This window comes from Gambusia affinis, linkage group LG13, assembly GCF_019740435.1.
Source record: "Gambusia affinis linkage group LG13, SWU_Gaff_1.0, whole genome shotgun sequence".
Lineage (NCBI taxonomy): Eukaryota > Metazoa > Chordata > Actinopteri > Cyprinodontiformes > Poeciliidae > Gambusia > Gambusia affinis.
This window is the reverse complement of record NC_057880.1, coordinates 3,737,031-3,762,280: the sequence shown is the minus strand read 5'-3', so window position 1 is coordinate 3,762,280 and position 25,250 is coordinate 3,737,031. Positions and strand designations below refer to the sequence as shown.

The 25,250-nt window shown below is 40.2% G+C and overlaps 1 protein-coding gene across 4 annotated transcripts; it reads left to right on the top strand.

The window, feature by feature from the left end:
• The first annotated feature begins 1,893 nt into the window (after positions 1–1,893).
• rasgrp3 (RAS guanyl releasing protein 3 (calcium and DAG-regulated)) lies at positions 1,894–25,035 on the top strand. 4 transcript variants are annotated; one of them, XM_044136610.1, is made up of 18 exons: positions 1,894–2,324; positions 7,824–8,043; positions 12,109–12,260; positions 12,385–12,487; positions 12,765–12,827; positions 13,132–13,263; positions 14,995–15,142; positions 16,228–16,401; positions 17,042–17,158; positions 17,349–17,627; positions 17,899–17,979; positions 18,683–18,796; positions 18,911–19,026; positions 20,174–20,321; positions 21,077–21,113; positions 21,295–21,444; positions 23,114–23,484; positions 24,201–25,035. In XM_044136610.1, the coding sequence occupies exons 3-18, from the start codon at positions 12,191–12,193 to the stop codon at positions 24,219–24,221; spliced, it is 2,124 nt and encodes a 707-aa protein (XP_043992545.1). In that variant the 5' UTR covers positions 1,894–2,324; positions 7,824–8,043; positions 12,109–12,190; the 3' UTR covers positions 24,222–25,035. The 4 variants fall into 4 exon arrangements, with proteins under 4 accessions (XP_043992545.1, XP_043992544.1, XP_043992547.1 ...); XM_044136609.1 differs by lacking the exon at positions 7,824–8,043 and having other exon boundaries at positions 1,895–2,324; XM_044136612.1 differs by lacking the exon at positions 7,824–8,043 and having other exon boundaries at positions 1,903–2,324; positions 24,196–25,035.
• The last annotated feature ends 215 nt before the right edge of the window (positions 25,036–25,250 follow it).

The window sequence follows — 25,250 nt, the reverse complement described above, 5'->3', positions numbered from 1 at the left end:
CCATGTTTCCAGTAAACTCAAAGTCTATATATAGACTGAGTCTCTATGTCTCTCCGTTTCACTCGGTCACTCACTGTGCAACTGAGCTACTACTACTATTATTATTATTATTATTATTATTATTATTATTATTATTATTATTATTATTATTATTATTATTATTATTATTATTATTATTATTATTATTATTATTAGCCATTATCTGAGTGAGCCCATGTATCCTCTGATAGGCCAGGATCTCAGTCTGCACGGCTGACAGTCATTCTGTTTGCCTGGATTTCTACCAGGTACGTCGTCCACACACAACTTGTTTTCTGTGCTTTTCCTTTAAATGTTTATACTTTGTGTGTTGTGTTTTCTCCGATTATGTATCTAGAAAGTAACTCTGTTCTCTTTCAGTGTCGTACTTCTGCTCACTGTTCTATTTCTGTTTTACATGAACGGCAGTGACTGGTGGTTTGGGAGTAGCACGGCATCAAGCTGCAGTCAGCTTTTGCTGAACGGAGTCAAAGGTCACAGGGTGACTAAACAGATGTTAGGTCCAGGTTTGGCGTGGAAGATCACTGACAGACTGAACAGCAAAACCCAAAATATCAAACCCGACCGAACTCTCGCTTTTCGTTCCCAGTATTGCTAATGCGGCACAATGAGGGAAAAAACAAAAAAAAATACCGATATAAATGTTACATTTCACTTGAGGTTGCTTCTAAAAAAAAGGTGCACAATGTTTCCACTGCAAACTAGATAAAAAATGAAACAATTGAAAAACTGAAGAATTCCTTTCTGCTGTCCAGGGGAGCTTTCTGCGTTCAGCATTTAGCTTATTTCTCACAGAACCGTCACATCATCAACTAATTAACCTGGAATTACTGGTGTGCTCAGTTCTACCAAAGCCATTACACATTTGATCTAATTATTCTAGCCTGGACACTGCCTTCATGCGCAGTTCCACTCAATTCTCATCTCCCTTCAGTTCTTCATCTGGGATTTCTTCCATTGAGCTCAACTCCTCCTCAAGGTAGAATTTCAACCAGAGAACAGGAGGAGGAGTTGTCTGAAAGGAGTTGTCCTCTGAGATCCTTTCAGACATTCTGGACAAAGCAAAGAGTATAATCAGGGACTGGCTTTTACAAGGCTGCAACTATTCTGAAACCATCACATAAACGTCCACACACAGATTTCTACCACTCCGTCTAGGTTCCCGTCAGTGGCTTTATAACGACAGCTTATTTTCACCGTGGTTGTCCTTTCATTTTTATTCAAGTATTGATTATGAGTAAATTTCAGGAGATCCCAGTAAAACACCAGCCAGTCTCCTTTGTGGAACATGGTCTCACCACAGTTCCAGTAAACATCTAATCAAACCTGAACCCCATTTCCAACCCCGTGAGAGATTTCCATAAATGAGACGCCAGATTCCCGCACGGTGGCTGTGGTGCCAGCTGAATGTGTGTGAAACAATCAAAACTGGAGCTGAATTCTTTTTGTGCAGCCAGACAGCAGGATGTGCTGTCAGTGCTTTTGTTTAGGCAGACCTTTTTAGAAGCCCAGAGACAAAACAATGTGTACAACGTCATCGGAGTGGAATATAGGATGGGTTGACCCTCAACAACAATGCAGCAGCGCTTGCATGGCCTGGCTCCACCCTGCCTGTCGATTATCACTCTGAGAGAAATCCAAAAACAAATCAAAAGCTTGCAACTCTGTGTCGCATTCACCCAACAACGTTCTCCTGAACTGTTTTTGGAATCTGCTGCAGGAAGACACACACACACACACACCCCCACACACACACACACCCACGCACGCACACACACACACACACACACACACACACACGCACACGCACACACCCGCGCACGCACACCCACACACACACAGACAAAAAAACAACCCAAAGATGAACATGCTCACGAGCGTGTTGTGATACATTTCCTGCACAGCTTTTTTTTTTTTTTCATGTCTCCTTGTGTGAGCTCTATATTTAGCTCAGCTTAACTCAGGCAGGAAAACTAAGTTGGGAAAGAATTGAAGGAAGTCTAGTGGTCATTTAGACAAACAAAGCTCACACACACAGGGCTCTGCGCTGGCTGAATACACAACATCAGTACGTGTAGCTGAACAAAACAAAGGACTTCAGATGAGAGAACCTGAGAGACCATCTGAAGAGAGGAGCTACGCTGGCTGGAGACGTCTCCTAGATTCATCTGGATTCTGCTTTTTAAGTTGTAGGCCTGAAGAGAAAAAGGAAATTGGTCGACCCATGGACATCTTGAAAGACTGCCTCTATGACTTGTGTGGATAGTTCCCAGGTATAAAGCGAGGTAAGCTGCATGTGTAAAACTTCAGCAATTATTATGAGTTGCAATAAGTTAAGTCTGTCTGGCTGTGAGCTACCAACTGAGAAAACCCCACAGTTTTACATCTAGTCTTTTATGTTGGGTGTGTTAAAATCTACATGTTTACTGTGTTCAGGCATTTTACCCAGATACAGTTCAACTGAGATTGAATCGTACTTTACAACTTTTTATTCTTGGTCGTTATGTAAGTCCAGGCTTAATCTCACATCAGTGACATCAGGGATGTGTGTGTGTCCATTGCAGGACTTCTTCTTCTGCCTGGTAGACATTTATACCACCAACCTGGTGACTTGGAATGTAAAGAAGATGAACGTGTGATTTAAAAGGGAATATCTCTGTCAGCCGTTGAGGGAGAGGCAGCTACATGCTGGACAGGCTGCTGCTCTATCGCAGGACTAACAACCATAAACGAAAGATCATTTTAAGTGATCAGTTGAGAGAGTATCCATATCTTTAGACAGTGGAATGGAAACTGAAGCAACATGCACTCAGAAACACTCCTGGCTGGGTTTCTAGCCCAGGGCAAGGCAGCAGTGAAAACAACTTGCAGCCAATAGGACAGTGACTGGACACTGTGACCGGTGGCCTTATCTGTAACACACTGGTGTGGTACTGTTGTGAGCAGTGTGTAGACAGTGTGCAGACAGTGTGCAGACAGTGTGCAGGAGTTGCATACATTTAGGAAGAACAGCACCAACTCCATTGCATCATCTAATCAGAATAATTTCTTCATTGACCTGTTAGTTTTGCACATGCATGGAGCAAACTGATGGTAATCCGACTCCGCTCTCTGTTTATGCCTAAAAGCTCTCCATTTAGTCATCAGCAGTTGTTGGTGTTATCACCTTCAATAATTAACTCACCCTGGCTGCACCAGGACTCCACTTTCCCACATGGTCCAACTGCGACCTGAACCAAGTTTCTTACTGGAGTCTTTTGACATTTGTTACACATGTGAGAGAGTATGTCGGAGACTTCTCTTAGGTTGGCAGTCGTTTTTGCTTTTTTAACACCCAAAACTATTTTTGACCATTGATTCCTAAAAAGACATGCAGAGTTTTTCTCAAATAGGAGGATGACTCCCACTGCAACAGACTGGAGATCTGTCCAGGGTGACCCCGCCTCTCACCTGGAACGTAGCTGGAGATAGACACTAGCACATCCCGACCCCACTAGGGAGAAGGGTGTTAGAAAATGGATAAAGGATGTTGTAGTTTCTCTATTGATCAATGATATCATTATTTCTAAATGCTGAGCAGGTGAAGATGGATAAAAAAAACAGAAATGTGATTGTGTCAGTGAATTAATTGTACAAAACCAAATTTTAGAGTATTGGGTTTTTGTATCCATTAACTCATCGGGCCACTGGGTTTATTAGCTAAGCTCCCTGTGAAAGCAAAACGTCACCAGTGAAAAGAATCCAACAAAATGGTTGGTGTGAAGAGACATGGGGCGAATGGTTCCCCTTCTCTGTTCGCATGGTAGCTGTTAGCTACCAAAATTGATGAACTGATTTGATTTGAGTTGGTGGAAATATACAGAATGCCTGATGTTTGATCGTCCCTTCATCCCTGTAAGTTCATCCTGCCCATAATTTACAGTAAAGTCAATTAGCAACACTGCTGAGAAAGTAGTTGAAAATACAACCTGTTGTCTTCTGTTTACATGAGGGATTGCACATCCCTCTGTCCGTCCATCCATCCATCCATCCATCCATCCATCCATCCATCCATCCATCCATCCATCCATCCATCCATCCATCCATCCATCCATCCATCCATCCATCCATCCATCCATCCATCCATCCATCCATCCATCCATTTTCTTACACACTTGTCCCTTATGGGGTCATCAGTGGTGCTGCTGTCTATCTCCAGAGGTCAAAAGGTGAAAGGTTGCCAGTCTATCGCAGCAGATTGGATATATAATGTTAATTTTCTATCAAGAAATAAAACTTTGATATAACTGGTCACATGGTATTTATTTTTCATAAAACCAATCTTTTTTGTGATGGGAGTTGTGCCCGTCTCCGTGTGGATGATCCCACTGGTTTTCATTCAGAATATTGAGCTCTAGATGTAGAGTGTTTTATGAAAACATGGCTGTATCAGTCTGTGGTTCCACCGGTTGAGGAAGGAAGCTGCAGCAGAGCGTGTCCTTGATGGGCGTCCTCTTCTTTGTGGGAGTGAAGAGCCGGTGCTTCAGTCCAATTAATGAAGTCTCTCAGTGTGTTCCAGGTCCATTTGGCCGATGTACAACAATGCGTCCTCACTCTGCTGAATGTCAAGTGGTTGCATGAAAGGCCTGATAGAGGAAGAGAACACACTGTACATGTAGTTATTATGAATATGCGTCACACTGCCGCACGTTTTGCATGAATTAATGATGCCAGTCTGTCAAAATCAGGCCTGCTGGTCACTTTTTATCCTGCGTCTGTTTTATTCAGTTTGAACCCAGAGAATGGGTCATCAGAGTTCAACTGCAGCTTGTTTTGACCTGTAAATGTGAGACACGCTGATGTCCCAGTTGTACCTCAACCCTTTTCTGCACCTAATCAGTCCACTCATGTCCCACTTCCTGATTTCCCAACCTGTAGAGGCTCAATCGATCTATAAACTGACTGAGACAAATGACACAGATATGTAAAGAAAGTGCTTCATGATGAAATCAGATAACATCTTTTTAGCTCAGTTCCATCTGTTTTCTTGAGCCTAACTTTTTTAAAGTCATTTTTATTATTCATTCATAATGCAGGTTGGGATAAAGGTTACATTCAGGCCCTGTCCCAATACTGGCACTGCTTCCCTTGTCCTTCACATTTGCGCTCACACCGAAGGGTTTGAGTGAGAAGTGTGTCCTAATCTCTGGAATGGTCTTTTGCTTCGCCCCCCTTGAGCCCCAATACACACTTCAGTTCAACCCACATCTGCGCTGACATCAGCAAAGTGAATTACCCACAGCTAATCGTTTCATGCGGTGATTTGCATTAAAAGACAGAAATTTGGCAATTTTCACTGTGCAAGCTGTGTTAGTCATGAAGAAATATATAAGGTATTGAAATACTTTTTGTTTCACTCTACTGTAGATGTGAGAAAACAATTGAATTTTGCTACTCCTGATCGTACTGCGTAGAGCCACTGGCCCCAGGCCCCTAACTGACCACATTAGGATGAAGCTAAGCATGCTAAGCCACCAAAACACAATTAGCATTATCATTTACTTCTTTGTAAATCTGGGTTAAAAAAAGATTTTTCAGAAGCTCTTGGTCAACAACAATCTCAGACACTGTGCCTTCAGGCCGTTAGAGCATCAATATTAACAGGTGTGGTTCTACTCTCTGAGAAACATGCCTTTCATTAGATGAAAACAATTTTTATGAACCAACAGCCTAGTGAGGATATTGGTCTTCACTGACCTCTAAAATAACAATCTATGACGTCCAAATGGTTAAAAACTCTGTGAATTATTCATGTGTTCTGACTCCTCACTCTGGTTCACATGTTTAGGCCAGAGGCCAAAATGATATCTTGTGCCTCTGCATTTAATGATTTCCATTTTCTTGTCTTCCAGCTTAATAAAGCAGCTTACATGTACTTTTTATTACTAAAGATGATCTTTCACACTGTTTAAAGCCACTGGCCAAAGAATCTTGCTGGGTTCCATCTGGGAACATTTTTAGTTGTAGTTTTTTTCTCGCTCCTTGCATCGCCTGCAACAAAATCAACCATGAGAATATTTGTAAATACATTCAAGTAAAGGTACTACCAGACAATTTATCCAACTAGAAAATGATTTTGTAAGACTGACACTCATTTACATTAGTGACTATATAATTTAGTCAATGAACACCTTAAGGATATTACGTTTCTGTGCTGCACCCACCACTAATCTAACTGCAATTTAAACACTTTTAGAAGGCAGTCTCACTAAAAAGAAGAAGAAGAAAAACAAACAAAGATGATATACTATTGTGACCAAATTTAATTTTGTAGTTTTAGAAATGATGGGCTACCACTGGAAATGGATCATTAAATGTAGTAAAATGTATGGGAATTGATCTTATCTGCAAACATCATGTTATTTTTCATCTTGTTTGGTAGAGAAAAAAAAGTTGCTAGGAAACATAACAATAAAAGGATCTTAAAATAAATTCTAAAATAAAAACGTATCCATTATAGGGAGGCCAACACTGTGGTGATGAGCTCTTGCTACTTTGCACTTGTTAAAAAATGTTCTGCTACTTTTTAAGCGAGTTGAAGGCTTGACAGTTGTTATAAAAAGTGTGGATTACTGCTTTAATGTCATGACTGGAAGAAAATATTTAATTTCGGAGAGATGTCTGAGATTAAAAACTAATGCCACACCATTTGTGTGGCTAATAAAATTACTTCAGTTTGTTAAAATACCAAACGTTTTGGGGCATCCATAACTTACTGTTCACAGGACAGTTAAAGAAGAATTTAAAGAGAAAGAGCATCGAGCTGCTGGAGGGAGAAATAGATTAGACAGTCATCAGCATAAGACCGGAATCCAATATTTCCTTAATAAAAGGAGTGGCCCGAGAATAAAGCCTAGTGGAATCCCCCATCATCGTACTGATGATGATGATTTTTATAAAAACCTGTGGGAGGGTCCAGTGGAGTTTCTGATATGAGCAACATATGCAACCGCCCAGGGCGCCATCTATTTCGGGGGGCATGAGTCCCCCCAATATCCCTTCTGTAGTCAAATCCCCCCACCCAGAGGATCTGGATGTCAACAGTACCTAATTGTAGCATACCCAAAATAATTGTGTGACCACTTTTTTGTTTGTAGCAAAATTTAGGTAATTTTCTATTAATTCTGATCGATTTTACACATTATTTTAAATGCTTGGAGGAAAGGATTGATAATCGCTCCCCTCACGTCAGACACAAACTGGATGACAAATGACACACATTGAATTCATTGCTGCTGCGCTTTTCCTGTGTTTGTACAGGTCAGTGGTCAACCAAACGCTCAGAAATATTCCCTGAAAATGGAATTAAACTGTGTGGATGTTTCATAAAGAGTCATAATGTGATCTATAAACAGTTTTTTATGTTAGAAAGGTGGTTCGCCCAGGGCACCCAAAAGGCTATGAGCGCCGCTGGGAGGGCCATGTAATGGAAACGTTAGGCCAGTGAGGCGACTGTCAGCAATAGCAAAATGTCTCCTTGAGATCATCCTGTGACACAACTGATGATCTGGTACTAAAGGTTACGCATCGAAGTAAAAATGATGAAACTCTGAGTGCAGAGGAAACAACAGTACACGTTTGGATCCATCCTGTCTTCTTAAATCCTACATTTCGGATTAAATCACAAACTTGGTCCAGCACAATGAGTTAAAGTGTCTGATATTATAAGGAACCCAAATTCGCTCTCTTTCCGTGGCTCTCTCTCTCTCTGTGTGTGTGTGTCTGTGCGTGTTTGCGTGCGCAAGATCACATGGAAAACTGCTGCTGCTCCAGGCTGCTGTGTTTACCAACAAGAGGAGGAGGAGATGGAGGTGGAGGAGGTCATACAGTGGAGTAGCTCCACCATGGGAGGCTCTTTGTGCTCGTCAGCCAGCAGCAGCCTGCAGCATGCAGCAGAGCTGGACGTTTCACTAACAGGACCCGTCCATAGAACTGGACGTTTGCGTAAACGTGACGGCTTGACAGGTAAGACTTGACTCTGAAGCTTTGAATGATGATCGTTGATCTGTCCTTTAATGCCTCAACAGAGTTTAGTGGAAGTTTCAAGATGATTTGACTTTAAGCTTCTGCTTGTAGCTTTGCAGTGCAAGCATCAGAACATCATGTTTATAGAACAGGAGAATGGCTGTGAGTTTATTTGTGTGAACCTGAGAACCAGTAATAAGAAATGTTTATTTCATGCTTGCCACTGGGCATTAAGTGACGCCTCTGAGCCAGAGGGAGACACAAGCTGACCCTCTGTGTGTCAGGGCAGAAACAGACCAAGTTGTGTCGCCACATCATGCTGCCGAACCGTGAAATCAGAGGCAGGAGCCGGCAACAACACACAATGTGAAACGCATGAATGTTGGAAAAGTTGCGCCGAGTGTGTGACGCTCTCAACAGAGGAAATGAAAGAGAATGCTGTTAAAACAGTCTGTTGACTGTGTGTCAGTGTCACACTGTGTTCCACCACACAGAGCTACTCATTTATTCTAATCATTTCATTAGATTTTATATATATATATATAAATGTTTGAGGCTGTATTCATTTTTAACTCAAGTTAACGTTTTACTGAAGAAAGTCACTTCCAATGCTTTTGAAAATCCTTGTTCGGTACGAGGCCGGCGTTTGTCTGAATGGACGGTTTGTGTGTCTGGATTGTTTTCCTCTCATCCAGTTCAAGCACAGATTGAAGAGCCCTACTTTAATGATCATCTATAAAACGGAACACTCAGTAAACATGTTTTTGCAAATCCAAATAGATCCCAAAGAATACAAAGATGAATCATGGCCAACATGTAGCTCCAATACAAACCCTATGTCATGTCAAGGCACTGCAGGAGACAAATAGGTCCAATTTATTGCCACATTGAAACCAAAAGTTCACATAAAATAGAAAATGAAACACATACATCTTTTTTCTCACTACCTGAAGTTAAATTAGACCAAATGTCTGTTGTTTTTGGTCTAATTGCCAAAGTCATTTATATTTGCTAAATGCCAGGATATTGAGCAAGAGAAAGTTATTTGTTCATATCGTCAAAGTCAAAAAATGTACATACAGTAAACTTGATCAATAACTGGTAGAATTGTTTCTACACTGAATGATTTGGGTCAAACCTTTTGTGTTTCCTTTCACAATCTTGTCACCATAGTGAGCTGGAGTTCTGGTCCATTCATAAAGACATTAACAAATAAATCTCTGCTATACATTTTATAGTACTAGCTGAGCTTTAGCAGGAGGCGTTTGGTCTGATTTAACTTCAGACAGTGAAATAAAAAGGTTGTGCCTTTTAATCTGATGTCCGTATTCTGTCCAGTAGGGAGCAGTGAATCCACCAAGGACTGGTTAAGAAGGGTGATGTTAGTGGTTTTGGGGCAACTCTGTTTTCTGGAGATGAATAAAAAAAGTAACAGTTCCAGCACGTCTGAAGAGACATAAAAAAACAAGTGTGTTGATTTGAGTTCTCTGTGTATTTATTTTGAGTTTTCTGTGTCTCTGTGTTGTCCCGTCCTCCCCTGGATTATTCCCAGGTGTGTCTCGTTCCCTGATTACCTCCTGTGTATTTAATGTCACCTGTGTCTCTGCGTCCTTGTCTTAGCAGTCGTCTTTCTTGGCGTCTCTTTTCCCCGTCGTCCATGTGTCCAGTCTGTCCTTCGTTTACGCGGTGCTACTGGTGTCGAGCCCTGGCTTCCGCTCGGCCGTGCTGCCCGGTGTCTGGATCTATTGGACTGTTTATTCTGGATATCTGCCATTAAAATCATTTTATTTTCACCTCATCCTGGGTCTCCTGCATTCGCCTCACCACCTCCACTCCACCGATCGTGACAATAAGTGAATGTCTAATAAAAGAAGCTAGAACACTTTATAACATATAGACACAATGGGTTTTATTGATATACAGACTCTAAATCAATATTAGAAATGACTTGACTCGATGGCTATGTCAACAAAATACCCAATGAAATATGAAAGATAACAGTTTGGCAGACAGAAAGTATTGTTTAATCTTCAAGACTCAAACAGTGAATAATCAACTAATGGATCTTAGTTGATCCATCTCAGATCCTGTTTCAGGTGTTTCAGGTTTTTTAATTCATTCAATACATTCATTTGAAGATGAAAATGCTGGTTAAGCTTATCAGATTGTGCAGTTATTACATTAAGGACCTCCTGAGCTTTCCTTGCCACCACTACATCTGGTTATTTTCACAGAGTGAGTGACAAAGCTCTCTGGTTTCCCAGAGCTCTTTGTTTATTAACCGCTGCATGTAAAGCACCATCTGCTGGGACATGGTTTAAAACAACAACAGGGTTTCAGTCAGAGTTTGAACAGTTAATCTCTCTTGCCATGTGTTTTGTCGTATCAGGGTTTGAACACGAGGGAAGGATGTGCTGTGTTATTTAGAAAGTGTGTGTGTGTGTGTGTGTGTGTGTGTGTGTGTGTGTTTAACCGCTTTTGTTTAGTCATGTCACTGTTCAGTCACATCACCGTGTTGTTAAATATATCAAAGGATCACTGGACCATTTGGGGATTAAAGTTCAATACTTATAATGCCTCCAAGTGTTTGGATAACTGTTATCTTCATTTTAAACTAGACTGTGTGTTTGTCTAGATGGCAGTAGCTGCAGTCAACGCTTTTAATGTATATTTTTGAAGCATTGCATTGGAAAAGATTGATGTAAATAGCAAAATATAAAAAAAAATCTTTGTGAATTTTGCCAAAACAGTTTTGCACTTCAGGTGTCTTTTTATGTTTCCAAAAGGTGAGATGGAAACACATTTGCCTAGTAAGACCTAACTTGACAAACTTTTACATCCACTGGTGGGTCTGTGCCGACCAGAGGCATGACACCCAGAAAAACATCAAAGTCCAAACATCCAGCAAGGAGGGAAGGCCGGCGAGAGGCACTACAGGATGAGATGGGAGTGGGTTTTTTTGTTTAGTGGCTTTTCAAAAGTTAGCGTAAAATTCGTATGAGAAATGGATGGAAACATAGAGATCTGTGATTCAACACCTTCAAGATCTTAAAGATAAAAAATATGTACATTTTGTGGAAAATTCTCAAAACAAACCACAGAAATCTGAAAATCCAAAGACACCAGCAACAACTGAACTACTGACAAAACAAGAGGGAACTAGGCTGTGGTTTAATGTTTCACAAAATATCAAACCGTTGTAATTTAAAAACAAAATTAAACAAAAGTATTCTAGTTATCCAATCACACTCTCACACAAATAGACTGACCAATATGATCTAAATAGGCTTACGGTTGCTAGGTGACCAGACATACACTGTGGTATGGGCAGTAATATATTTAAAGGCTAGAGTGTCCAATTTCATTCCCCTTTTTGGGTTAAATAAATCAAAGAGACGGTACGTACTGCTCTTAGAATGCTGTCAAATTCAGTCGAGAAATTAACTACATTCAGATTTAAAATCATGCAGCCAATTCCATCTATTATAAGTCATTACAACATTAAGTCAGAATCAGTAGATTGTAAAGTAAAAGCCTGTTCTGAGATAAACTCCTTTTTAAAAGGACGAAACATTCAGCAGAGCCTGGACAGACAATAGCAGCCGGACCTCGACTGGGTCAGGATAGAGAGACAGTAGCAAACACAGAGGCCGGGTCAGGTGTGTACTTTCCACAACACAGGAAAAACAGACAGCAGTGTGATGAAAGGGGTCAGCATGTTGTCTAGAACAGTGGCGCCCAGAGTCGGTCCTGGAGGGCCGGCCTCCTCCGTGTTTTAGTTCTCTCTCTGGTTTAACACACCTGGATCCAATGATGGCTCACTAGAAGGTCTAAGAAGAACATTGACCTGCTGAAAAGGTTGTTATTACCAGCAGGGAGAGAACTAAAACATGCAGGTTACCAGGCCTAGTGGACCGTCTCTGGGCACCACGGGTTTAGAACTAGCCTTTGAACATATTATGATTATTCAGTCCTTTACCACTAAGTGTTGTAGACATTTTCAGTTGTGTTTCTGAAGAGGTTTTCTGTTGACACGGTGATCCTTGTTTTCTCCTCAACTTCTAGGGTTGGCTGTCTATCTGCTGTTGCCAGGACAGCCCTGAAACGCGGAGCGAGCTGAACTCTGCCTTCCCTCCACTGTGGCACTATGGGATCCTCCACTCTGGGCAAGGCGGCTTCTCTCGATGCGCTGCTAGTTGAATGCATTCAAGCATTCGGTGAGAGACACACAACATCTTAGTAGATGTGAAGAACTGACGTTTTGTGATGGGCTGTTAGCGTTGTCATTATTTCATGGTAGTTTACATTTTATGCTATTCTGGGACTTCCTTCTCTTCACAGATGATAACGGTGATCTCCATGCCAACCTACTCCCTCGTACCATGCTGCTAATGCATCGCTGGTATGTTACATCCTCTGAGCTGGCAGGAAAACTACTAATGATATATCCCATCTGGCAGGACAAAAGTCCTTATGCATTTTATTTTTCTTCAAATATTAGCATAAGTTATCTTTTATAGTGGATCTTTTTCCATACGACTGCCCAGGAGGAGTTTGCTTTTAGGACCAACACGCTGGTGGGCCTCAATGCACATTGACATGTTATATGTAGTTGACTTTAATAAGATTACATTTTTGTACCAATGACCAATCTGTGAACCTGCAACCAGTTTGCTTTTAGTTGATCTATTTTTATCATAAAGTCCTTAACCAAAGTCTACGTACCGTGATGGCAAAGAAGACGGCTGCAGGATGACCAGGCTGAAGATTTGCTATTTCATGAGGTAAAGAAATAAATACATTTCAGACTCCCAGCAAACAATGCTGTCCAATACAAAATTGTCTTTAATTGCTTAAGTTTAACTCCACCTAATTATGTTTTCACACTTTTATTTTTCAGACTTAAAGTCTCTCTCAATGTTTTTGTATTTGAAACATTTCTTAATGATTAATGTTGTAACTTTAAATAAAGCCAGAGACCTCCTGGGTTTTAGAAGAACAACTTGTTGGATGAGGGCAGTTCCAGCACACGTTCAGCCGGGGCCTTTCTGCACCTCAACACCTGCTAATGTGAATGTGCACATGTAGGTTCTGGATAGTGACCTTCCCTGCAGAGTTCAACCTGGACTTGGGACTGATCCAGATCACAGAGGAGTTCAGGGAGGCGGCTGCTCAGCTTGGTTGTGAGGAGCATTTTAAACTCATCGACATCTCAGCCATGTAAGACACCAAACACACACACATGCACACACACACACACCCACCCACGCACACACACAGAGACACACACCACTGCAGAAACTAAAATGATTGATTGTTGCTTCTTGACAATAGATCTCATTACAGTTGATTTTTTTAAACTTTTTTTTTTACATTTATTTCCAATGCATATTTTGGATGAGAAAGTCTGAGTATATGAACAGCTGCTCACTCTGTTACTAAAGCCTCTCTCTAGTCTCTTTTGTTGGGCTTCTCAGTAGGAGAATTGTTATGATTCTGATTCTTACCAGATGGATCACACACTGCCGTGGAACGGTGTCTGATTCTTCACCCAGGATTTGTTGCGAGTTACCCAAAGTAGTTATGTTCGTCATTCTCTCATGAACAGCACACCCCCAGCTGATCCCACAAGTGTTCAGTGGGGCCAAAGTCTGGACTGTTTGAAGGATCTCTAATCTTCTTCTCTCATTCCAACTTTCAGTCAAACTCCGCTCTGTCAGGGCAAACAGTGGCATTTTGTGGGATCGAGATCAGACAATAGTTGCTCGTCTGAAACTAGCGACGTGTTATATGTCGCTAGTTTCATCTCCATCTTGACAGAAAGCCTTGTTACCAAAGAAAGGAAAACTCCATCCAACACCATCAGACCGCCTTTACCAAAAAACTGTCTTGTACTGCATGGGAGGATTCAGTTTTCACAGATAGGAGCCACATTCCCAACATCTGGTGCTAAAACTAGTTTATTTTAGTACTGTAAGGCTAACATTGTGAATAGAAATATGTTTTTTTTGCCTGGTACAAAAAGGTTAACTAAACCTCTTATGAGTTGTGTTAAGAAATGTGCCGTTATTTATGGGGTAATGAACAGACTTCTCAATGATCTAAGATATCTTGCCAAGAATAAGAGTTAAAACAATCAAATTTCCTTCTCTGTTACATTTATATTTGCAATATTACTATTTTACTAGAATGAAATTCTTTCTGAATAGTTTGGAATTTCCAAATACAAAGTAGAAAACAACATATAGAAAATAAGTTTGAGTCTGATGTCTAAAGCTTAAAGCTGTGCACATCCTTAAGTTCAGTTCTGCACATAAAACAGATTGAAAGCTGGAGAAAAAAAAACAGTTTTTATGTTTTCTGTCCTGTTAAGCCCTTAGCACACAGTGTGACTTAAAACCTCTATTCATAAATTTATGGACTTTCTGTGTATCTTAGATGCAGAGAATCAGGACAAATACATTGTTATTAACAAATATTATTGATTTTGCAATCAGAATTGACTCTATTATGAGGTTAAATGAATAATTATTTAAAGAAAACAAATATGACTGGCAGAAAAGAATACTGAGTTTTACTCATTATTAGAAAGTAGCTGGACAACTATTTATTCAGCTTTAATATTTTTAGTTTACATCAAGATTGGTTAAAATTGTGTTGGCTGTAACAACAGACATCAATCTAATCACATGTTTGTTCATCAGCCTTGACTTTTGTCCAAATAACACATTTTGAAGCTTCAATGTTTAAAATTCTAGCTGGTGTTGCTCAACACCAGTAACAGTAAAAGCAAATGAACAGTAGAAATACTACAACGCTTTATAACAGTGAAGATTTCTGTAAAGAAAATAAAATATTTGTTTTGTTGATTGTTCCTTATGTCTTTGGCTGTAAACATTGTCTCAAAGTTCAGTCTGACAACTGACTGTTTCTGACCTGATCTCCTGACAGCCCATCATATGATTGGATGCGGAAGTTGACCCAGAGGAAGAAACAAGCCAAGAAAGGGAAAGCATCACTGCTGTTTGACCACTTGGAGCCTGTGGAGCTGGCCGAGCATCTCACCTTCCTGGAGTTCAAGTCCATCCGGAGGATATCGGTAGATCAACCTGTCAACCTGAATCCTCTGAAACTGATGGTGGATGCACAGAAATCTCTTTATGCAGTCATATTGAATAAATCATTGAGAAGTTATTTCAGTCACTCGGTTCACTCAGTGAAACACTTTTCACACAGACTGAAGTTTTCAAGCCTTTATTTTCTGGTGATTGATTTTCAGACAACAGCTAATAAAAACATGATATTATGATTAGAATGTTAAATGAGGCCAATAATAAAAAAAATAAAAAATATATTTAATGTGGACTTAATGATAAATGTATTTAACGTTATTTTCAAGAAGATCATTTGAGTCTGACAGATGAACATCATCAGAACTCGTCATTCATAGAATGTTTCCGTATTTGGCAAAACGTTATCAGCTGTGACAGGAGAAGCCAACTGTAGTGCAGATATAAACCTTGTATGAAGAGGACTTTAGTCAACATGTGCAACATCATGGGAAGTTGTTCACCTGCTACAAAAGCTGGCTGGTCTCATGGAAAACCAGTCATTTTCCCCAGGCCTGACTGATTTCAAATTATATCCACAATACTGGAAATATCTGGATTTAGTGTATTCAAAGTAAGAAAACGGAGACAATCCAGAATGACGTTGGAGTGTTTTCAGTTGAAATGTAATGGTGATGAGAGAAGGCAGCTGCTTGTGAGAGTAATCCACTTTTAACTGGACAGTACTGTACTCACTGGCCTGAACAGGAAGTGACAGCGACATTCCAGATCGCATATAAAACTTTTTCCAAATATAGAAAAAATGACAATCAAATCCTCTCACTGTATTATTCATGTCTAATTAGTAATTGTTGCTACATCAAATAAATGTTGTTGTCTAGAGTTCAAGGAAATTAATGACCTTTTTTTGACCCATTTATTTTTTTGGTTCCTACATTTTCAGCAGAATCTTTTTTTATCTTCCTGCAGAAAATTTCACAGTAAGCAGTACTGTGTGTCTTTCATTTAACTGACTGTAACATTAAAATCCACACAGAGCTAAGTTACTTTGCATAGCCTCTATGAAAATGATTGATATAAATGAATCTTGGTGATAATTCTCATTTGTCTGCAGTTCACTGACTATCAGAGCTACGTGATCCATGGTTGCCTTGTGGAAAATCCAACTCTGGAGCGCTCCATCGCTCTCTTCAACGGCATCTCACAGTGGGTCCAGCTGATGGTGCTCAGCAAACTCACACCACAGACCCGAGCAGAGGTCATCGCCAAATACATCCACGTGGCTCAGGTAACTCCTAAAATAGACTATTCACATTTACAAACTGTATATAACACCTGTTTCAAAAACAAGAAAGAATAGCTGCTGGTTTTCTGCCTGTTTATTCAAAACCTTGCAACATAAACAGATTAAGATTGTATCCAGAGACAATCTTAGGATGCAAGAATAAAAACATGTTTCAAGTAGCAACTAACACAGCATAATGTGGCGAGGATTTCTGATAACATGATTATATTATTTATCACATTTTATTTAAGCAGCAAAACTGATATTCTTGGCATTTTTCATAATTTTATTTATTGAACTCTCTTGAAAGGAGCCCAATGGGTATTAAATCATGTTTAATGAAGGGGAAATTATTTACAAACTGTACCTGAATGCACCGTGAAGCTTGTGCATCTATTAAGAGTCTTCAGTCACTAAAATAAACCAGCTGTTGATGGTTGATGGTGATAAATATTTCATAGCAAAACAATCAACAGAATCTCTGCTGCACCAAGTCAACTCAAGTCAACATGAGACTTTGGGCTACAGGAAGCAGATGAGCTGCATATCCTTGTCAGAGTTTCATTACAGACCATGGCACTGACTGATCTCTGATGAACATTGTTAAAGCCAAACATCTTACCACTCCCTTCTGTTTTCTCAGAAACTGCTGCATCTTCAGAACTTCAACACTCTGATGGCGGTGGTGGGAGGCCTGAGCCACAGCTCGATCTCTCGACTAAAAGAAACTCATGCTTACCTGGCGCCAGAAGTTCTGAAGGTACTGAACGTGGGCCGTGCTGTGCTATTCCTCACACTGATTTCTTCACTTACATTAATGTAAGAAAATGTGAGCCCCTGTTAGCCTCTGCAACTGGTCTATCTATTTACCCATCTATGTCACATGAGCTGCCTCAAAAACGACTGTGACTTATTCATTACATGATGCTGTTTTCCTATTGCTGTCCCAGATTTGGAGCGAGATGACAGAGCTGGTCTCTTCCAACAACAACTACTCCAACTACAGAAAGGCCTTCAATGAATGCAGAGGGTTTAAGATCCCCATCCTGGGGGTTCACCTGAAGGATCTGATCGCGGTGCACGTCGTGTTTCCTGACTGGGTCGGTGACGGCACCATGGTGAACCTGGTGAAAATGCATCAGCTGTACATGACGTTCAATGAGCTGGTGTCACTACAGAGTGTGGTATCCCAAGTGGAGCCCAACATGGACCTCATTTACCTTCTGACGGTGAGGGCAGCGATTTGCTTCAGGCCTCTAATTTTATATAGCACATAGAGAATATAGGTTTCACGGTAAGCTTCATCTGAGATTATTGACTTTAGAAATGGAATCTAACACCAGAGGTTTTAGTTGGTCTTAGTTAAAAGTTGCCTCAAAAAGCATCAGGATGTGTCAAATATCCATCAGCTCTGTCTCTTCTTCATTAAGCCTCTGTGTTAGGGTTTGGCCATCATTATGATTGTTTTATGACTTTTACCTGAACGCTCATATTTTTCAGCTTTCTCTTGACCTTTATTACACAGAAGATGAGATTTATGAGCTGTCGTTGCTAAGGGAACCACGTAACCCAAAATCGCAGGTAAAGTTCTATTCGAAACCATGATTCTGAATGAAACACACTATATGCTGGTAAAAGTCTGACTGTTATGGTGGGATGAAGTCAGTTTAGTGGTGCTCAAGTCACAGTGAGCTGCTGCCAAAGAAGGTTTTATGTCCATATGATATTAGTCATATTCAAACAGTTCTTCCTGATTATCTATGGTCTGTTGCCAACATGCATTGACATGTAACTCCCCTGTTCAGTCTGTGACTTTTCTCATATTTAGGTTATTGGCAATCTTTAAATTTTCCCAATATGTTTTATGACTAAGTGATATTAGGATTTTGGAGCACCAGAGAACTTGAATCTTATAGAACATTTCAGAAAGGAGTTGTAGATCAGTGGTTGTCAAACTCCAAGTCCACAAGGGCCAGTCGCCTGAAACGTTTACGTGAGTCCCTGGTCCAATATACCAGAGTCAAATGGTTCATTTCCTCCTCAGCATGCTGTCGTCCTTCCTGCTACAAATCCAAGTATTTTATTTTGGTGTGTTAAATAACAAACAAAGTATAAAAATGTTGTCCAACACTGGCGCTTGAGGGCTGGAGATTAACACCCCTAGCAAGAAGATTTTCAAATCTCAAAGTCTTGGAAATAATAAATTGTCAAAATATAAGTGGAAAATAAATGTATAAATAAATATTATGAGTTGAATGACATTATACTGACTTGGTATTCTCAGCCTACATCTCCAACTACTCCCAACAAACCTTTGGCCCCACTGGACTGGGCCTCTGGGGTTACCACCAAACCAGATCCTTCTGTGGTCAGTAAGCACATTCGCAAACTAGTAGAAGTGAGTAAACCTTCCAATTTTTAATGATGCCTTCAAACAAAAACAAAGATAATTGACATTGCATGATGCTACATAATGTCATATGATATTAATCACTTGTTTTCCTTCTAATAGTCTGTTTTCAGGAATTATGACCATGACCATGATGGCTATATATCACAAGAAGACTTTGAGAGTATTGCAGCTAATTTCCCATTTCTGGACTCATTCTGCGTTTTGGATAAAGATCAGTGAGTGTGAAAAATAACTTTGACACATCTGTCTTCTGTCATAGCAAATCAATTTCCCTAATTTAGGAACGATTTGGTGGATTGTGGAAAACTGGTGGTGATTAGTCTATGCTTTACTTACATCCTGCAGTATTGCTCAAGGGAGATCGAAGATTTGCTTTTTAAAAAGGAATTCATGATTGGGATTTCATTCAGTGCTGGAAATTAGTTTGCATCCCCTCATCACCAAACTCAAAGCAATGTAAATTTTGGGGTATTAAACAATTTGTCTGAGATATTCTTGTTTCAGGAAATGGCAAATTTGACGTGTGTTTACGATCGCTTACTTTGATGAGTATTTGATGTAAGTTTAACATCAACATGGACTATCAGGATGTTAGGAGTCGATGTCAGGCTTTCAAATCTAATAACACAGAACTGACTGTCATAGATAGGTAGGATAGCATCATGCTGAGGGTCTGAACAAAGATGGATGACTTGAATCACCAGAACAATGACTCCAATGATGACTGCGGTGCGATTGGTGTTTTCACTGCCAACTGAAGAGTGTGTACTGTACACCATTGGAGGAGCTGTGCAGCCTGAAATCCACAGACGGATACAATCAATGTTTAGACAGATTTGTAAAGAACATACAAACCCGTGTGAATAATAAGGTTCAGGGGCCTCGGGCATAAAGTGTGCGTGCGCACAGAAAATGTGCGGCGCCATGTTTTACGCACAAGTCAGCATGTATAAATATTAACTTTGCGTATGTATGTGTAGATTACTTGGGTTGTTGGTATGGATTTAATGTCAACACAATCACCAGAAATATATTTACAAAGAAGCGTTTGAAAAGTAAAAAGATTATTTTACGCGATTGCTTGGCCCCTAGATTGTGGGATGTTTTGCCTCCATTTTTATGCTGTTTAGATTGTATTGATTCATGCATTTTCTTTCAGTACAAAACAAAAATCAAATAACTCTGCATTAATCTAAAGCAGCAAAAACAAGCAAGCAGGGGGAAAAAAAGACTCCCTGCCACCAAAACAATAAATATTTATCAAATAAAAAGCCGCATGCATTTGCATCACTGCCATAAACTTTGTCCACGACTAAAAGATCTCCAGCTGAGCTGATGCTCCTGTTTCCTTGTCTTCCTCAGAGACGGATTAATCAGCAAGGATGAGATGGTCGCGTATTTCCTCCGGGCCAACCCTCTGCTCCAGTGTAAGATGGGACCAGGATTCATTCACAACTTTCAGGAGATGAACTATCTGAAGCCGACCTTCTGTGAACATTGTGCTGGATTCGTACGTATTTCATCAGTCGCTGGATTTGTCAGAAGTGAATTATGTCGATTGATGCCAAACATGCTGAATGTATTAATACATAATATCATCTTTTACTATGGAATTACTAAATTAAAGAAAACCGGGTTAAAAATGTAAAAATGCAAAAAAGTTGAAGCAGGTGAGAAGCTGGCTGAAGTGACAGGCAGGTTCTCTTATAAGTCCAGAGTCCAGTGGTGTTTGTTCACTCATTGCGTGAAGGGGAGCGTAAACCACCAGAAGGCCCAAGCAGGACCTCTGGCGTCCAGTAGGTGGCGGAGGGATTACATGCACAGGATAATCTCTGGAGCGCTGCTCATCAATGCTTCTGTGATGAGGGAAAAAACTGTGGAGATGAAAGCTGATCATCTTATTAACCCGGGTTTGAGGATGGATGGATGGAATCTATCACATTATGTAAACAGTTTTGCATATTTGGGAGTTCTTTGGATCCTAAACTAGAGAATTTTTACATTTTCTCCACAAATGACCAAACGAAATCTTAAAGTCACTTCATTCTTGAGAAATGTAACTGCAGATTGGAATTTGTGAGAACTACGCTTTGTGTCTTCTGGGCTTCTGTTTGTCCTGAGCAGCTTGCCAGTTCGCTTGTGTTTTCTAACACCTGTTCTGGGCTCCCAACGGTTGGCAGGAAGCCCAGTAGACTGCTGTGATTGTGTCTGTTTTCTCTGTCAATTATGTAACATTTTCATCTTTTTCTCCTTCCACGTCTGCAGCTGTGGGGAATCATCAAACAGGGATACAAGTGCAAAGGTGCATCTGCTGCTTTATTCTGAGAGCGACTTTCACGGATATTGCATCTCCTCTCTTTTTTTTTGACACCAAATGTATTAGCAGTAGCTCTAATTGTTACAATATTTTTTTTTTTGTTTTTACTGATGCTGCTTGAATACTGCAGGGATGACTTGAGCCAACAAATGTGTTTGCCTTGCAGACTGTGGTGTTAACTGTCATAAACAATGTCGGGAACTGCTGGTTCTGGCCTGCAGGAAACTGATTCGCTCCGGCTCTGTAAGCAGCGGCTCTCCAGCCAGACTGACCCACAGCTCTCTGCCCAACAGCCCAACGCTGCCCACCTGCAAAGGTTGTTTTCAGATACTGCTACTCATAAGCAATATTCTGGTGTTATCAAGATTTGGCTGAATGTTGTCATGAGTTAGCCTTTTCATAAGAGTAAATAAATATAAGTCTGTAGTAGTGGCACATTGATGAATCAGCCCCATTGTTCTCAATTTTGCGTGATCGGCCGATACTCACATGTGAAGCCAATATTATTTACAGATCTTATCTTATCTATGAAGGTCTAAAAATCAGCCACTGTCCTCTTTTGCTCTGTCAGCTCCACCCACCAGGTCATGTCTGCATGTTTGCGGTTACCAATAATCCCCTCACACCCTACTTTGTTACCAACTCAACAACTTTCTTGCTATTTTCATTAACATTTCAGACAAAAAACAATTAAAAAATCAATATCGGAATTGGCAGGTCGGGATTTTTAAAGATCATAATCGGTAATCAGTAATCAGCGTGAAAACCGCAGTCGGTGCACTTCTGAGGTGCTGGACTGTATGTCAGTAGAAGTATTAACACTGTGGCAAAACCATTTCTCTGTTACTCAGTTATTTTTGTTCAGTTTGTGTTCAAAATTTAATGTGCAACTGGGAAATCTATTTTTTTTGTAAAGCTGAAATATGATCTGCTTGTTATCATTTGCATGATAAAAGTAGATTTTTTTTTTTTTTTTAGATGAAAAGCATCTCAAACAATTGTTTACTGCCTTTCAAAAACCCATCAACAGCTGCTTGACGTTTTAAATAGGGCTGTCAATCAATTAAAATATTATCCACAGGATTCATGGCTAACTTGCCATTTCTGGAAATTGTATTACATAATGAATACAATTAATACAATACATTATATTTAAAGTGTAGCTAAAATTAGACTTATGTTTGTGCTGTTTTCACATGCTGAGTTTATTTGATGCAGCCCTGAAAAACAAGAAGATCTGACTCTCCAACAAAGTCTAATAATCATGAGGAGTTTTCCTGAGGAAGTTTCATTTGGAGATCATTGTAACCAAAAGAAGTTTCATTAATTTACAGATTATTTCACATCAGCAAACCTTAGAGCCTTTCAAAGTAAATGACGCAGTGACAGATGTAACAGGCTGAGTTAACTCCTCGTGCCTTTGTTGTTTTTGTTTTTGTATTTATAATTCTTCATTTGCTCACATAAGTTTAAAGTTACTTCGATAGTGAATATTGGCACTGAGTGGCGCGGTGGGCAGGAGGAGGAGTTTTCAAATATGACTTTTAAAGAAATATAAATTAGCTCAGAGAAGGAAGTAATGCTCAAACTACAGCGCAGGCCGGGACCAAAGCTACGGAAGCCTGTGCGTTAATTGCAGTTAAAAAAAAAAGTGACCTAATTTAAAGGAATTTCCCTTTGCATTAACTTTGACAGTCCTAGTTTTAAAATAAAACTGGTCTATTCTATGCAGCATAGGACAGATCGCAGCTCCATTCATTTCAAGGAAGTGGACTCACGTCTTCAGCTGTGCAGGTTTGGACAGCGTCACTGTTCATGATCCATTTTAAAGCTGTGTGGCTCGCTGTTGCTGTACATTGTTTTTGAACAGAACGTTTTATTTATTGCGTTTTACGTGCTCCTTTTGGCCATCCACTCATCCTCATTGTTTGCTTTTATTTGGCGAGAACTAATTCCTATATTTCCCGTTGTGTCCCCTTCTCCAGACGAGGACGATGTGTTTGAGTTCCCAGCTGTGGCCCCGGCAGGTCCAGCTCCGGATCCTCAGTCCATCACCCTGATGACCGGCTCGGCTCAAAGGATATCTGTGCGCCTGCAGAGGGCCACCACCAGCCAAGCCACACAGACCGAGCCCCTGTGGTCTGATCTGGGCTGGGGGTCCGCAGACAGCGGCTCACACACGTTTCCTAAAATGAAGTACAGGACTCCCAGAAAAGCGTCTAAAAGTCCAGGTGTTGCCAGCTGGGAAACCCACAGTAATGGACAGCAGCACGGAGTTTCCACTCAGAACTATCTGACTTGTCAGAACAAGCCCGGGGATTGTGAGGGACGGAACGGAGAAACAAACACGATGGAGGTAAATAAACTACACGGTATTTGTAGTAGCAAATAAAATGAGCGTACAGGCTCCACGAGGCTTCTGCCTCTTTTCTTGTTTTACAGCGCCCCCTAAGGGAAGTGATGCAAGAAAACATAAAACAGAAATAGTAAAATCTGATATCTGAATTACACTTTTTGAATTAAATTACTGAAATAATTCAAATATTGAGCTACACTTAATATTTTCTTATATTTTGAAATGTCAAAGATCCTTATTAATAGTTAGAGCATACTAAAAGCATGATGTCATTGAACCCATGAGCGCCTTGTGGCCAAACAGAACTATAGAAATCAGTTGCAGGTGTGAACCATTGTTCCATCTGTATTACCAACCACCATCCAGGATAACTGTCAGCTCTGGCTGTGGAGTCGTCTTCGTTTTACACTGAAATACATGAAACTTCCTGTTTGTTTAATCTACATCAAGTATTCCAGTTGTAGTTGTTGTTCGCCATTGTATGTTAAATTTGTTAAATAGGTGCTGCTGTTGCTCTGCGTTGTAAACAGACATGTTCTGAAGGCAGTGCCCAGGGGCCCTCTGTGTTATCGCACCTGAAGGCAGCTCAGACTGCAGACTCAGAGTACAGCTGGTAGACCTACATGTATAAGGGTGCAGATGAACTGTATGATGGAAAATATGGATGACAGCAAGAGAAATAACGTTTCCTTCACATTTGGTTTCCTCAAGGACAGCTGACTTGGCCACAGCAATGAAGGACGGGAGCACAGGGCCTCCAGGACCTCCAGGACCACAGGGAGAAGGAGGTTCTTCTCACTGGGGAAGACCTTGGGATGCTTCAAGTCCCCATTCAGTGACCTGAAGTTATCTCACCCTTTCTAGACCCTGGGTAGGCATATGGCCGCTACCAAGGAGAAACTCAGTGGATCGTGGATACCTGATGGGAATCAAATCCTCAGACTACAGAAAGCTTTAAAGGCTCCTGAAAAAGACGACACATGAGGATTTACAAGTGAAATGGAAGCTAAAGAAGAGTGCTTCGGACACAGCTCGGGGGATCAGTCTTTCTTTAATTAAAACTCAAAGGTTTGGACAGAAAACACCCTAAATGAAATGTCAAAGTTTCCTCTTGAAGAGGCTGATGTCTCTGGGCACATATGTACATAATGTGTTTATATCGTGGAGCAAATAAAGGGAAATCATTATTCTTGTTAATAGCAACGTTGTTCTGCAGATGGTTTTGAAGTTTGGTTCATTCTGTTCAGTTCATTCCAGAGCAACTCAGTTCACTCAGATTCAGAGTTAAGGTTACAAACAGTTCAGTTGTGCAACAGTCCAGTCCTATTTCCTCTGGATCAATGGAAATGTAACTAGTTGCAAAGGATTCAAAGGAAATCAACAACCTGTATTTTATCCTATCCTGGTAAAAACCAGCTTGTTTCAGTGTGTCTGGGCTCTCAGCTACTGAAAACGATTGTTTCCTGGAGGCCTGGACTGGGTTGAAGTTTAAAAACTTTCCCAATCACAACATAACAACCGTTTGATGTTATGAAGCTTACCTGCATTGTAAACAACCGTATATATATTAAATATATACGTATATATACAGTGTATATATATATATATATATATATATATATATATATATATATATATATATATATATATATATATATATATATATATATGGTGTATATTACCAAAACAACTTCAATACTTTTCTGAAGTTGTATTTTCAAATAGGTTATGTGTATATTTTTATAACTACATTTCAATAATATTTG

Excerpts from the sequence above, each read along its gene's own strand:
- rasgrp3 (XM_044136610.1), top strand. The coding sequence starts at position 12,191 with ATGGGATCCTCCACTCTGGGCAAGGCGGCTTCTCTCGATGCGCTGCTA. Across the intron at positions 15,143-16,227 it reads AGTCCATCCGGAGGATATCG|TTCACTGACTATCAGAGCTA; the intron begins GTAGATCAACCT and ends ATTTGTCTGCAG. Across the intron at positions 16,402-17,041 it reads AATACATCCACGTGGCTCAG|AAACTGCTGCATCTTCAGAA; the intron begins GTAACTCCTAAA and ends CTGTTTTCTCAG.